Here is a 13,994-nt window from a genome sequence, read left to right as displayed (position 1 = left end):
ATGATATTGATAAGCACCTGTCTGGGGACTGTTACAGGAGACAGATCGCAGTACAGACTTTTGCCTGCAATTCATTATCATTGATCTGTTTTTCTCCTTCTTACTTAGTGCAGTTTGGGGTATTCCTAAAATGTCCCTTGTTAAAAGTTTACACTTCCTTTCCCTAAGAATAAGTGCCTGCCTATCTAAATCCAAAGGCTAGTGAAATAAAAACTGTAGGACATGAACAGATACTTTGGTGGATCCAAAATAGAGGGTTTTTTTCAGCTTGGTGCCTGGCCTTCAGGTAGGGCAGCACAGTCGTGGCAAAGAAGCACCGGTACTGATTATGAAGTAAATTATCTGGGCACTTTGGTGGTGGTGGTGGAGAGACAGGGAATCAAGCTCAAGTAATCCCAGGGCGCTTCTGTCACCCACTTGCTCTTCTTAGTCCCACGGAGTGTGACGCCTCACAAGGGCAGCTAGAAGGTAAGGGTGATAAGAATACTGCAGTGGGGGGATGTCAGACCCCACTCCCCACCCATTGAGGGTAATGATTTTGAACGGGTGCTTGAAGACTGGACACTGAATAATAATAAATAGGTTTAAGTTTATAGGAAGTACTTACAACACAAAACTGCTTGAGCATATATAGTATCCCTAACACTATGATCAATATAATGGAAGAAGCACGGTAAGCAGATTTTTTTTTTCTTTTTTTTTTTTGCGGTACGCAGGCCTCTCACTGTTGTGGCCTCTCCCGTTGCGGAGCACAGGCTCTGGACGCGCAGGCTCAGCGGCCATGGCTCACGGGCCAGTCGCTCTGCGGCATGTGGGATCTTCCTGGACCGGGGCTCGAACCCCTGTCCCCTGCATCGGCAGGCGGACTCTCAACCACTGCGCCACCAGGGAAGCCCAAGGTTAAACTTTGAGGGAGTACTTTTGCATTTTTCAGCTGTAGGCTTTTGCACTCAAATTACTAGAATATTTGTGTGGAAAATGAGGTCAATTCTGTGTTTAAGTGAACTGTTGTTGGCTATCTCACCTGACAGTCATTTTGTGATTTGAATGTTAAATCTTATGACCCTCACATGCTCACACATAATACTTTCCAGGCCACAATTAACATTTGCCACTAAGCAGTATTTTAGAAAGTATTTATAGAGGCTGCTGCAAAGTGCTGTATTCTAGTGATATGGAGTATTTTCTCTAGTCATCTGCTTCTAGAATGCACCTTATCCTGGCAGTAAACTGGTGTCTTTCATAAAAAGTTCCTTAATATCCAATAGCTCACTCTGGCACACGCTTAGCATTTTTCCCTGAAATCCTTTCGTAAATCAACAGGAAGCCTTCTTTCCCATTTTTATTATAAAAGGGGAATTGATGATAAAACTTAAACACTCATTGTTATTTTAACATCTAGTCTGTTGAGGAGTTGTGTTTTTACTTAAAAATATTTTAGCCAAGAATCAAAACCAGAGAATTATGCATTTTCCCAGCCTCCTGTCAATGATGGCTCTTTGTTAAAAGCACACAACAGAATATACTGTGCTAAACTCTTGTTGGCTTAAAAAGCCATATATGAAGCCTTAAAAGCCAAAGCATTTAATTTTTAAAAATGATTTAAGTAAATCACTTAAAAAAAATCTGTGCCAAACTTTTAAAAAGTACTTTTCACATCTTGCCTTTATAAGTAACTGTAGCATTAAACATACCATAAATTTATTTTCTTAATAAGTTTGGATTTTCACACAGCCTCTATTTTTTATAATATAGGTTGTACAAGGCTGTTTCATTTCAGGTTGAAGAGACCCAGCCAACATTTTGACACTCTTTTTTCTTAAGTGCGAAAGTTGGATTGGGACAGGGACTGTTGAATTTGGAAAACATCAATTGTTTTCTTTTTCTCCTTCCTTTTTTTCTACGTTTATTTCACTTTGTAGTTGCGAGTCATGGGTTTTTTCACTTCAGGCTTTTGCTCTCCCTGGTCTTTTGCTTAACAATTCGCACTAGGAGAGGCTAGTGGGCTTTTTTTTTGTTGTTTGAGGTCTTCTGGGGTTTTTTTTTTTTTTTTTTTTTTTTTGCATATTCTTTCCTTTCCTCCAGATATTATTACTGACCAAATTTAAAACACTACAGTGTTTAGGATCCCTGCAGGGCCATTTTAAGTATTTGGACCCATAAAGGGCCCCAAGCAATAACTACCTGAATTGCTTTTAATTACACAATATAGCTGCATCATTTTACTTCAGATTCTTTTTGATTGATGCTGCAAGGCAATTGTAACCACGGATGATGGGATTAAGTGCCTCTTGAAGTGACTTTAGCTTCTTGTGGGAACAAAGGGAAAGAGGAGAACACTTAGTCCCTTTTTGCCTGAGCTGCCTTTTTCTTAGCTTGCATATAAAGAAATACAATTAACAAACATTATCCCCAGAGGTAAATTGAAATGTACATGCAGACCAGAACCGCTCTTGACTGCAATTAGACATATATGATCTGAGGTATTCTGACCATTCATTAGTGCTAATTGTTTGAGAAACAAGCCCAGAACAAATGATTAAAATCTAGGCACCATAACTGGGATTATTAGCATGTGTGATAAAATGTGCGCTCTGCAGCTGTACCAATAAAATGCTCTGGAAGGTGGCTCTGATTAGACAAATGCTTGGTTTGGCTCTGTGGTGAGCTCTTGGTGTTTGCTCAAGACCTGGTGATGTTTATAACAAACAACTTATATCTTTCTTTCTTAATTAGTGGGAATTACTATGTAAATGTTGGTATTTTGTAATTTAATATCCTATGGTTTTTTCCCGCCTTTGGGCTGTTATTGCAGTCTACTGATCTTGCTGGGAATGAGATAAACTGAGTTCTTAGGTTTTGCTCCTTTGCTCTGTTTTCTTTAAAATGCTGGATGCCATGGAGAACTACTACAAAGTTTGCTCTGTTATTTGGTTTTTGAACCAAAATAGATGCTCTTGTATTCAGCACTTGTACTATAGTCACAGAGACCTGGCAAGGGTAACTTAGTCAAACATAAACTAACTGGGAGCTGGTTGGCCAATATGGACAGTCAGCATTCTGCTAAGCCCTCCAGCCTAACCTTAGCTAAGAGAGCAGAACCAGGAGGAAGACAGAAGTGACTGCCAGGGTAAGGACCAATTTAGAGTGATGGATGGCCGTTGAATTCCCCCTGGAAGTGCATCTAGGAGTTCGGGGTTAGCAAAGAAATGTGAGCTCAGCTAAATGTGAAGTCAGTGAGAGATTTGGGAGGCGCAAATGGGAATGGAAAGAAAGGACCTGTGAGACGGAAGCATGGAACCAGGGTGCCAGGGAAATGTGCCAGGCAGGCAGAAGCTGAAATCCAACGTCAGACTATCTACGGATGGATGTTTCAGGCCTCCTAACTTGTAGCTCAGAGTTCCTCTGTCCCCTGTTTGCATTTCTGAAACCAGCGTCAGAGGAAGGACCATTTGGAGATTGTCCATATGGTACCATGATAACCTACAGCAACTTTTCAGTCTCAAGTGGTCTGTCCTTTTCACCCAACAGACTTCTGAGCCACCTATTTCTTAGCATATCAGTTGCACATACCAAAGGAAGACAAATATCGGTGTTACTCCAGATAGAAATAAGATTAAATTAGCTTTTAAAATTAGTTAATACATTACAAAGACACATGCAAAAAATTGTCTGGTTATCGTGTTCTCTGGATAACCTATTCCATCTCTCTTTCCATTATCATAGAAAACCCTGAATCAAGTCAAAAATAAACCATAACGTAGATTGTCATGGACATACAGCTTGTGGAAAGGATTCCCCTCTTAATTTTTCATTTTATTCCCTGTGTACTTACAATAAAAGTGTTACTCTCTGAGTCTGACCAGTTCATTCCACAGAAAACTAAGTAACAATACATATTCAGTAAGAGTGGTTCTTTTAGAACTAAATATAAAGGAAAAAGAGGCTGTTTTGCACTTTGGCTGGTGCATTGCTAAGTGTGGCATTGAATAAGAAAAAAATCTTAAGCTCCCCTAAAATTAGAAGTTCTAGGAAGTCTTGCCTTAAATATTTAAAGGAGTTAGTGCCTGTAGCACATTAAACATACTTTAAAAAAAAACTGTGTTAGAGAAAGCCTTCATGATCACATCCATATGTTTAGTTTTAATTTTCATCACACTTAGCTCTGAATAATTAAGAAGGAAAAAAACAATCTTAATCTTATTGTGGGTCCCACACAGTCAAAGCCACATACACGTGATTAGTGATCACAGCTTATATTCACAGCTTTCGTGTGTGTGGTATGGGTCTGGCAATTAGACTGTGTTTTTTCTAAAACTTATTCAGCACTAGAGAGAGATCAGTATTAAAATTTCCCCAAATCTACATATCAGGGTAATCAAAGGACTATAGCTAACAAAATATCAAAATTCTAAGCTGTGTAACATTTTGGCCTCATTTCATTGCGATTGACACTTGAAAGGAATTTTTGAGAGAATCTAGGGAGAAAAAGATTCCGTTAACCTAGATGATTTTCATGACAGCTACCAAAAAAATAAAATAAATAAGATGTGGAGAGAACTGTTTTCTCAAAATTGCAGATCCATTTTTCTGGAGGAAAAAAAAATTCTCCCATGATTACTTTCATATCAAAGAACCCGGTCATGGGGGAGATGCATAATTTGACACGTTTAGCAGCCTTTGAGCTTTTGAAGGATTCTGTAAAAGAATCCATGGTTACATCTGTCAGGTTGACAGTCTTCTTTCGTGACCTTTAAAAAAAAGTTGAGAAATTGATCTTTGTAGTTCACATTTGCTCAATTACCTCTAAAGTTCTGCCCAAGCCAGGAATTGGCCATCTCAGCTTTAAATTTATTATTTTTTGAGCTAAGATAACCGAGTACTAATGGAATCTCTAAATGGAGAACTTTTGTGAATGGTCTTTTTTTGTGTGAAATTTTCTGGTGGGCCTATGGTGATAATATTTCCTATATTCTCCATTGGCTGTTTTAATACATTAACTACTAAATATTGTCTTTTATGCAACTCATTTTAGAATCAGATCTTCTTAGGCAGGAATGCCAGCAGTGAACAATCCAAACATAAGGCTCTGCTCTGGGTGCTCAGTTATGGCCAGGAGTGGAACAAGTAAGCTGTTGGTTCCTTGCACTCAGAATTTCACCATCCAAAACCCCAAATCGTCTCTACAGAGGCTAAGAGAAGTCGACTGGCATGTCCTTTAGGTTTTAATTACAATTTACCAAAAGCTCCCACGTTCTGCACTTGACAGGTGCGTCCTCTCATCATTCCCAACACTGGGAAATGCATCTATCAAATTGCTATGGGGACTTCCCTGGTGGCACAGTGATTAAGACACTGCTTGCCAGTGCCGGGGACACAGGTTTGATCCCTGGTCTGGGAAGATCCCACATGCCGCAGAGCAGCTAAGTCCGTGCGCAACTACTGAGCCTGCACTCTAGAGCCCGTGAGCCAGAACTACTGAGCCCACGCGCCTAGAGCCCGTGCTCTGCAACAAGAGAGGCCACCACAATGAGAAGCCAGCATATCGCAACAAGGGGTGGCCCCTGCTTGCACAACTAAAGAAAGCCTGCACCCAGCGGCAAAGACCCAACACAGCCAAAAATAAAATAAAGAAATATAAAATAAAGAATCCGCCTGGCAACGCAGGGGACATAGGTTTGAGCCCTGGTGCGGGAAAATCCCACATGCTGTGGAGCAACTAAGCCCGTGCGCCACAACTCGTGAGCATGCACTGTAGAGCCTGCGAGTCACAACTGCTGAGCTCGTGTGCCACAACTACGGAAGCCAGCACGCCTAGAGAGCCTGTGCTCTGCAACAAGAGAAGCCACCGCAATGAGAAGCCCGCGCACTGCAACAAAGAGTAGCCCCCGCTCGCCGCAACTAGAGAAAGCCCATGCCCAGCAACGAAGACCCAACACAGCCAAAAATTAATTAATTAATTAAAAAAAAAAATCACTATGGGTAGAGGGTCCTGAGCATCATTCCTGCAGTTCTCAGTGACATTAACTCAGTTAACTATTGATAAACAACATCCTTAGACTTCTTTGTGTTTCCAGGAGCCCTAGGTTGAAGCAGCCCAGAAACAGAAGAGATGCTAATCACATTGTGTTCTTAAACGTGTTCAGTGAAGGAGTGCAGGTTTCCCTCTTGACCTCAGTGTCACTCCGGGGGTGGGGCGGGGGGAATAAAATCCCTCCAGTTTTCCATTCAGATAAAACCTCTGCTCCTCCTCTTCTCACCAAAAGTAGAGCAAGGAAGTGGGATTATGGTGCATGCCCACTAGCAGGCACATGCTCTATTGTCATCCCCTCTTCAACCGGAATCAAGGAGCTTTGCAGCAAAACAAAGCTCCTCTCCTCTCATCCCATCCCCCACTCTCCCTCTTGGCCCTCACCTCCGCCTTCCTTCCCTCCCGCCCACTTTCTTATCCGCCTACTTTCCTTCAGGACCCATCCTTTCTCCTCCCTCCCTTTCTTTCCTCATTCTCTTCCTCTCCCTCACCTCCTCTCAAACACCCTCACCCCTGCCCTTGTCTTCCTCCTTATCGTCTGCTGGGCTGGCTTGTATCAAACTCCTCTTCATTTGCCTTTCTGAAAAATGGCAGCGTTGCCCTTAGAAGTGCTACCGAGCACCCAAGTGCCACGGGGCAGAGTGGTGCTGTGGCCACATTAATTTATGAGGACTAATCCATTCGAGATATAAACGTGGATCTCTGTTTTCATGGAAAACTTGCTCTCTTCTTCGGGACCCATTAATGGTCACCCAGTTGTACAGGGTTTTCCCTGTTCTTGGGGCTTACCCCACCCATGCACCTATCTGGAGAACTACAGTTCTGTGGCCAAAGAAGTGGATTCAGTGACCAGCGAGGGTCTGCTGGACACATGGCTTCTTGTCCATGTTTGCTCAACCCTTGGCCTAAGGGCCAGCTCGTGGTGGACTCGGTATTTATTGAATGCATGATCCGTACTGAATTTCATCAGTACATTTGTGTTTATGAAACAATAGCATGGATATAACAAGGGAAAGAGATTTGTTAACTTTAAATTTTTTTTTCACTGTGGTAAAATATACATAACATACAATCTACTATTTTAACTATTTAAAGCTTATTGTTCAATGGCATTAAGTACATTCTCACTGTTGTGCAATCATCACCACCATCCATTTCCAGAACTTTTTCATCTTCCCGAACTGAAACTCTGTACCCACTAAATGGTAATTCCCCTCCCCCTTCCCCCTCACCATTCTATAATACTTCCTGTCTCTACGAATTGACTACTCTAGGTACCTCACAGAAGTGGAATCGTACAGTATTAGTCCTTGTGTGTCCGGCTTATTTCACTTCGGATAATGAGTAATTTTTGATATGGGTGTTTGTTTGATTTCTCATTCTGTATGAAAAAAAGAGTTCCATTACTGGGTCACTTGTTTTTGCCCTTTGGTATTCTGATGGCCTGAGGAGGAAGAGATCTGCACTGAAACAGCATTACACAAATTTTACCAAAGTGAGCAAAAATAAGGGTTCTGCTTTTTTCTTTATTTCTGATAAATCTGTCCCTTATTTGACACTCACCTCTTTTCCTGGGGTTTCCATGGCAAGTGTAGGCCAGGAGGGAAGTCCCTCACCAGCATCCCTCCTTCTCGATGGCACCACGATGGCCGAAAGGCCGGCCCACAGCCCATGGGTCTTCCCCATCCTGTGCCCTCCTGACTCCTTCCTTTGAAGTGAATCCACAGCGGACCACAAACTGCTATCCTGTGTGTGTCTGCTTTGGACACAAAAGAGTATCTCTTCCTTTCATTACAAAATGGAGCACTTGATTAAGGTGTGATATAATTGCTTTGTGAGAGAGTTTGCCCTGAAAATGTCTTGGCTTTTCTGAAGCGGGCTGCATGCTTGTTTGTGTTTGCACCACATGCTAATCTCACGAATGGCCCTGTTCTGCCAGTGAGAGGACAAATAGCTGTTCTTTTGCTCTTGTGCCCATGGAAAGCTCCCCACTTCTCCTTGCCCTGTTGCCATAGTAACTGAAACACAGTTCTTCAAAATAGGGAAGGAATCTCTCTGGGCAGTTGGGAACTTAGCAAACTGAGAACATACGTAGGCCTCAATTATTACAGATGCTGGTGTAAATACCTAGTTATCAATAGTCGTAAGCGTGGCTGGAATTTGTAGGTGAATTTTACTGTCACTTGGGGGGTGTATAGGAAAGGATCGATGAATGGGTTCTTTATTCTAGTCCCACAGATTCTTCTATGAGCATCAGAATTGTCATACAAGGTCAGACCATGGGCCTTACAACAGAGAACTCAATTTTTCCCAATATTTCTATTCCCAGCATAGAGAGTAGGCAGTGACAGAGTGCAGTTACACTCCTCCAACTCCCTCAGAGGATTGAAGATACAGCCCCAACTAGAGGAGTCCTTTAAGAATCAAGATTTGTGCATAATCTTCTGTGAGAAATTTTTATTTTCAACCTTTATCAGCTCTTAGAGTCAAAATTGCTTTAAAAGAACTTTTAAGGGGCCATATCGCTCATTGGTGGGGCTGTGGGATGAGAGCTGCACCGTGTGGGACGACTTGCCGGCGGCGCCCGACGGAGCAGAAGGGGAGAGAGCACGGAGCCGGAGAGGGTTGTCAGTGCAGCCGTCCTTACCTTTGTTCAGACGCACCTCCCAGAGGCTGACCTCAGCGGCTTGGATGAGATCATCTTCTATGTGCTCGGGGTCCTTGAGGACCTGGGCCCCTCAGGCCCATCGGAGGAGAATTTCGACATGGAGACCTTCACTGAGATGATGGAGGCCTATGTGCCTGGCTTCGCCCACATCCCAAGGGGTACAATAGGGGAAATGATGCAGAAGCTCTCAGGGCAGTTGAGTGGTGCCAGGAACAAAGAGAACCTGCAACCACAGAACTCTGAGGTCCAAGGTCAGGTATCTATCTCCCCAGAGCCTCTGCAGCAGTTCAAAGAAGAGACGATGTCTTCTCCGACTGCTGCTAGGGACACCCAAGATGAGGCATCCGGCGCTGAGGAGGAGCTGCTGCCAGGGGTGGACGTACTTCTGGAGGTGTTCCTTACCTGTTCGGTGGAGCAGGCCCAGTGGGTGTTGGCCAGAGCTCGAGGGGACTCGGAAGAAGCTGTGCAGATGCTGGTAGAGGGGAAGGAGGAGAGGCCTCCAGCCTGGGATGGCCCCAACCAGGACCTGCCCAGGCGCCTCAGAGGCCCCCAAAAGGATGAGCTGAAGTCCTTCATCCTGCAGAAGTACATGATGGTGGATAGCGCAGAGGATCAGAAGATTCACCGGCCTATGGCTCCTAAGGAGGCTCCCAAGAAGCTGATCCAGTACATCAACAACCAGGTATTGAGCACCAAAGTGGAGCGATTCAAAGATGTGCGAGACCCTGAGGCTGGGGAAATGAAGGCCACACACGTCAACCTCAAGCCAGCCAGAAAGTGCCGCTTCCACTGAGGCACTCGCCAGACTCTGCCTGAGCCGTCTAGACTCAGATCCCAGAGGGACACAGGAGCCCTGCATCTGCACACAGGGCCCGCCCTAACTCCTGTCCCCCATCTTTCCCTACTTCCTTGCTCCACAGTGCTAACCTCCTCTTGGAGCTGCCATGGGCACAGTAGAGGTAGCCCCAGGAAAAGCAAACAAACAAAAGGGCCATATCATTTCTGTGTGGCGTCCTAAATAGCAATTTATTGATGTATTATTTCAGAATGATTTGTTTTCTTATTATTTATGTTTATAAACAAATGGGAATTTAGCAAAATTTATTAGAATTTGTGGAGGCAGTTTCTAAAGGGCAGGGGCACATAAAAGATGATTTTTTTTTTTTTTTTGGTTCAAAAACACCCCTTTAGTGGTAACTGGACTTGAATGCAGCAGAAAATATTTTAAAATAATGTTTGAGTGGAAATGTAAAGTGATACAGACATTATAGAAAGAAGTATCGTTTTCCCTCAAAAAACCATATGATCCAGCAGTTCCACTTCTGGGATATACCCAAAAGAATTGAAAGCAGGGTTTTGAAGAGATATTTTTTCATAGCAGCATCATTCACAATAGTCAAAAGGTGGAAATAATCCGTATCCATCAGTGGATGAATGGGTAAACAAAATGTGGTACGTACATGTAATGGAGTATTATTCAACCTTTAAAAAGGAAGGAGAATCTCACATATGCTACAAGATGGATGAACCTTGTGGACATTATGCTACGTGAAATAAGCCAGTCACAAAAGGACAAATACCGTAAGATCTCACTTACATGAGGCACCCAGGGCATTCAAATTCATAGGGACAGAAAATACAATAGAATAGTGGTTTCCAGGGGCTGGGCGGAGAGGGAATGGGCAGGTTGATGAAAAGTTCTGCAGATGGATGGTGGTGATGGTTACACAACAGTGGGGATGTATTTAATGCCACTGAATCGTATGCTTAACAATGGTTAAAATGGTAAATTTTATGTTACGTGTATTTTACCACAGTAAAAAAAAATATTTGATCAGCAGAGGTGTAAAATGATAGAATACAGATCAGCTCAAGGTGGGAAATACTGATCTTGAAGGTTTAACACGATCCATAGATTGTTTCATCATTGCTCAAATAAGGCCGTTATAAACCTTCACCCAGCGTTTCGGATCTCCAGCCCCTTTCCATGGCCACCTTCACTCACTATATCATGCCTCTTTTCCTGGAATGTCCAAAACCCTGGTGTAAAGAGTGCAAAGGGCTGTGCATAAGCACATGGCCAACTAGGCACCTTCGTGCCCCGCTGGTGGCAAAATAAGTTAGTACAACCCTTTGTGAAGACAGTCTGGGGAAGTCTGTGAAGAGCGTAACCATGATCACGCCCACTCTCCCTTTTAGCCCTCTGAGGACACAGGCTAATGGACACATGTGGCCCTCTCTCCTTAAACGCTTGCCAGCCCACCGCCCATCTAGCCCTGAGTCCATCCTTTCCTTCATTCCTCTCTCGGGTCCAGTCCCTGTATGTGCTGGGCAGCATGGTGCTGAGAGCTACACATACACCCGTGTTGGGTCAGGATGGGGAGATGCAGTGCAGAGGTGTGTGGAGAGCACGCATCTAGGCACTGATATGTGTTAACTATCTAGTAAGTAATGTATAGGCATTGTCTTCATCAGGGTTCTCCAGAGAAACAGAACCAATAAGGTATGTCTGCGTGTGTGTGTGTGTGCGTGTGTGTGAGATATGTATAAGAGATGTAGTATAAGGACAATAAGACCCACATGATTATGGAGGCCGACAAGTCCCGAGAGCTGCACTCAGGAAGCTGGGGACCCAGGAGAGCCATTGGTGTAAGTTCCAGTCCAAAGGCTGGCAAGCTTGAGAACCAGGAAGAACCAATGTTTCAGTTCAAGTCTCAAGGCGGGAAAATCTGGAAGGCTATCAGGCAGGAGGAGTTCCTTTTTTACTCAGGGGAGTATTGGCCTACTTGGTATCTTCCACTGATTGGATGAGGCCCACCCACGTTAGGGAAGGCAGTCTCCTTTACTCAGTCTGCTGATTCATATGTTAATCTCATCCAGATGTATCTTCACAGACACACCTAGAATAATGTTTTACCAAATATCTGGGCACCTTGTGGCCTGGTCAGGTTGGCACGTAAAATTAATCATCATGGTATTATGTACTAAAATGATTTAGAATTAATTGTGCTGCCTAAATCATTATTGTAGTTAACAATTGCTTTTCAAATCAGTTTTGAATTTAAGAGTGACATTATGAAAAGTCCTGAATCAAATTCTTTTTTTTTTTTTTTTTTTTGGCGGTACGCGGGCCTCTCACTGTTCTGGCCTCTCCCATTGCGGAGCACAGCGGACGCGCAGGCTCAGCGGCCCTGGCTCACAGGCCCAGCCGCTCCGCGGCATGTGGGATCTTCCCGGACCGGGGCATGAACCCGTGTCCCCCGCATCGGCAGGCGGACTCTCAACCACTGCGCCACCAGGGAAGCCCCTGAATCAAGTTCTTTTCTGCACTTGGTTAAGTCTGGACTGCCATTTAGATAATTCAAAAAAAGTATTAGGCCCAGTACATTTTTGTTTATGGAGTGATAGCGTGAATGTGACAAGTGGAACAACTTGGAAGTTCCTTGGCCTTCCCTGTTTCCATTTGAGCCCTCCAGCATATGGTGCTGGCTGAGGGTCATCCACGGGTGAGGCAAGAGCATCTCAGAGCCAAGTATCAGCGTCAAGGCTAAGATGTGGAGTCCTCAGTTAGGGTCCCTGGACTTTGTACAGCATATACCACCTGGCCTTGGCTTCAGAGAGCTCTGCTGCTTGTGAAGAGAGATCAGCTGAGGCCTCCACCCTCAGTCCTACCTGCCTTCCCAAGCCCTGGATTTGGATGTTTGCCTGGGCTCTGGAAAGCTTCTTGTCTATCTGCATTGGTTGTAACTTGGGTGGAACCCTGCACTGGGGCCCTCTGGAGCCTCAGCTGCCTGGGCCAGAGGAGAGGAGTAGAATCTGGGCAGGTAGCTTGAGGGCAGGGGAACCAGCCCAGCTGAGCATCTGCCCCCACAGGGCATGGACAGCATTGAATCACCGGGGGTGTGTGGCAAACTCAGACTTGTATGTTGGCTACTTGGGGTTTATGGCTGAGGAGCAGAAGTTTTTAAGCAGTGGGAGTGCTCCCAGGTGCTGTAGCAGCCAGTGTGATGCTGACCACCACAAGAGCCAGGCCAGGCAGCAGGATCCTGATAAGCAAACCCAGGCATCCTCCCACGGGGGGATCCATAGGGGCCTGGGAGGGAGCTGGAGCGTGCTGCATTGGCCATGCAGGTGCCCAGCCCTCGCCCCTGCGAACCTGACCTCAGGCTTAGGAGAGCAGGTCTAACTCCAGCCCCTGCTGGTGCCTGCTGGCTGCCTCACCAGAGGTGGTGCAGGTCCTCAGTGCCTGGTGCTGTGAGGCCCTGGGAAAGGGTACCTCTTACTTAAGATGGGAGGAGAGGGAGACCCGGAGGAGAATCCACTTCAGCCCCCTGAGAACAGGGCTAGGTCCCCTCTCACTGAATATGACAGAAGTTCTCCTAATGCCAAGTTCCTGTAGCCCTTGCTTCCTAGGGAGGCGGCTGTGTGACCCCACATGGTGGTTCCCAGGACACGGGAAGCACTTGGTCTTCAGTGGCCGATCCATAGCCCAAGCCCCCTGTGCTCCCCACTCCATGTGGTCATGTTCTACCCACCTCTGCACGGACTCTGGCCCCTCAGTGCCTCAGCCACCTGACAAGGGCTGAGTGGTCACCGCCTGAGAATTGCAGGGACTTCGTTTATCTTTGTGCTTTTCCCAAGGATCTGACCCCCTAGTGATCACTTGTTACCTAGTGAAAACTAGAATCAGATCTGGGGTTGAAAGCAGCATCTAGCCAACACGCCCTGGTTCCTGACCTGTGTGTGCTGACATAAAATCCTCCCTTCCCCAACTTACCAATGTATATATTTTTAAAATTTTATTTATTTTTGGCTGCATTGGATCTTTGTTGCTGCGCACGGGCTTTCTCTAGTTGCAGCGAGAGGGGGCTACTCTTTGTCGCGGTGCGTGGGCTTCTCACTGCGGTGGCTTCTCTTGTTGCGGAGCACGGGCTCTAGGCGTGTGGGCTTCAATAGTTGTGGCACGTGGGCACAGTAGTTGTGGCTCGCGGGCTCTAGAGCTCAGGCTCAGTAGTTGTGGCGCACGGGCTTAGTTGCTCCACGGCATGTGGGGTCTTCCCGGACCAGGGATCGAACCCGTGTCCCCTGCATTGGCAGGTGGATTCTTAACCACTGTGCCACCATGGAAGTCCCTCACCAATGTATTTTGAAAAGCCTGTCAGATTTTCTAACAAGAACTAAATATGAGTTAATGTTAAAACCCAATTGCTGGGCTTCCCTGGTGGCGTAGTGGTTGAGAGTCCACCTGCCGATGCAGGGGACATGGGTTCGTGCCCCAGTCCGGGAAGATCCCAC

At 45.3% G+C, this 13,994-nt stretch overlaps 2 protein-coding genes across 10 annotated transcripts in view; both read left to right on the top strand.

Annotated features, from left to right (window-relative positions):
• Positions 1–13,994, top strand: part of CLYBL (citramalyl-CoA lyase) — a 296,263-nt gene that overhangs the window by 145,505 nt on the left and 136,764 nt on the right. The gene's annotated exons all lie outside the window — the stretch shown is intronic.
• LOC105748169 (CUE domain-containing protein 2-like) lies at positions 8,581–9,492 on the top strand (the record flags this gene model as incomplete). Its single annotated transcript, XM_049701205.1, has 1 exon — positions 8,581–9,492. A coding segment is annotated over one exon (912 nt), but the record flags the coding sequence as incomplete, so codon positions are not given.

This window comes from Orcinus orca, chromosome 18 (assembly GCF_937001465.1).
Source record: "Orcinus orca chromosome 18, mOrcOrc1.1, whole genome shotgun sequence".
Classification (NCBI taxonomy): domain Eukaryota; kingdom Metazoa; phylum Chordata; class Mammalia; order Artiodactyla; family Delphinidae; genus Orcinus; species Orcinus orca.
The sequence above is the reverse complement of the archived record's forward strand: the minus strand, read 5'-3'. Positions and strand labels throughout refer to the sequence as shown.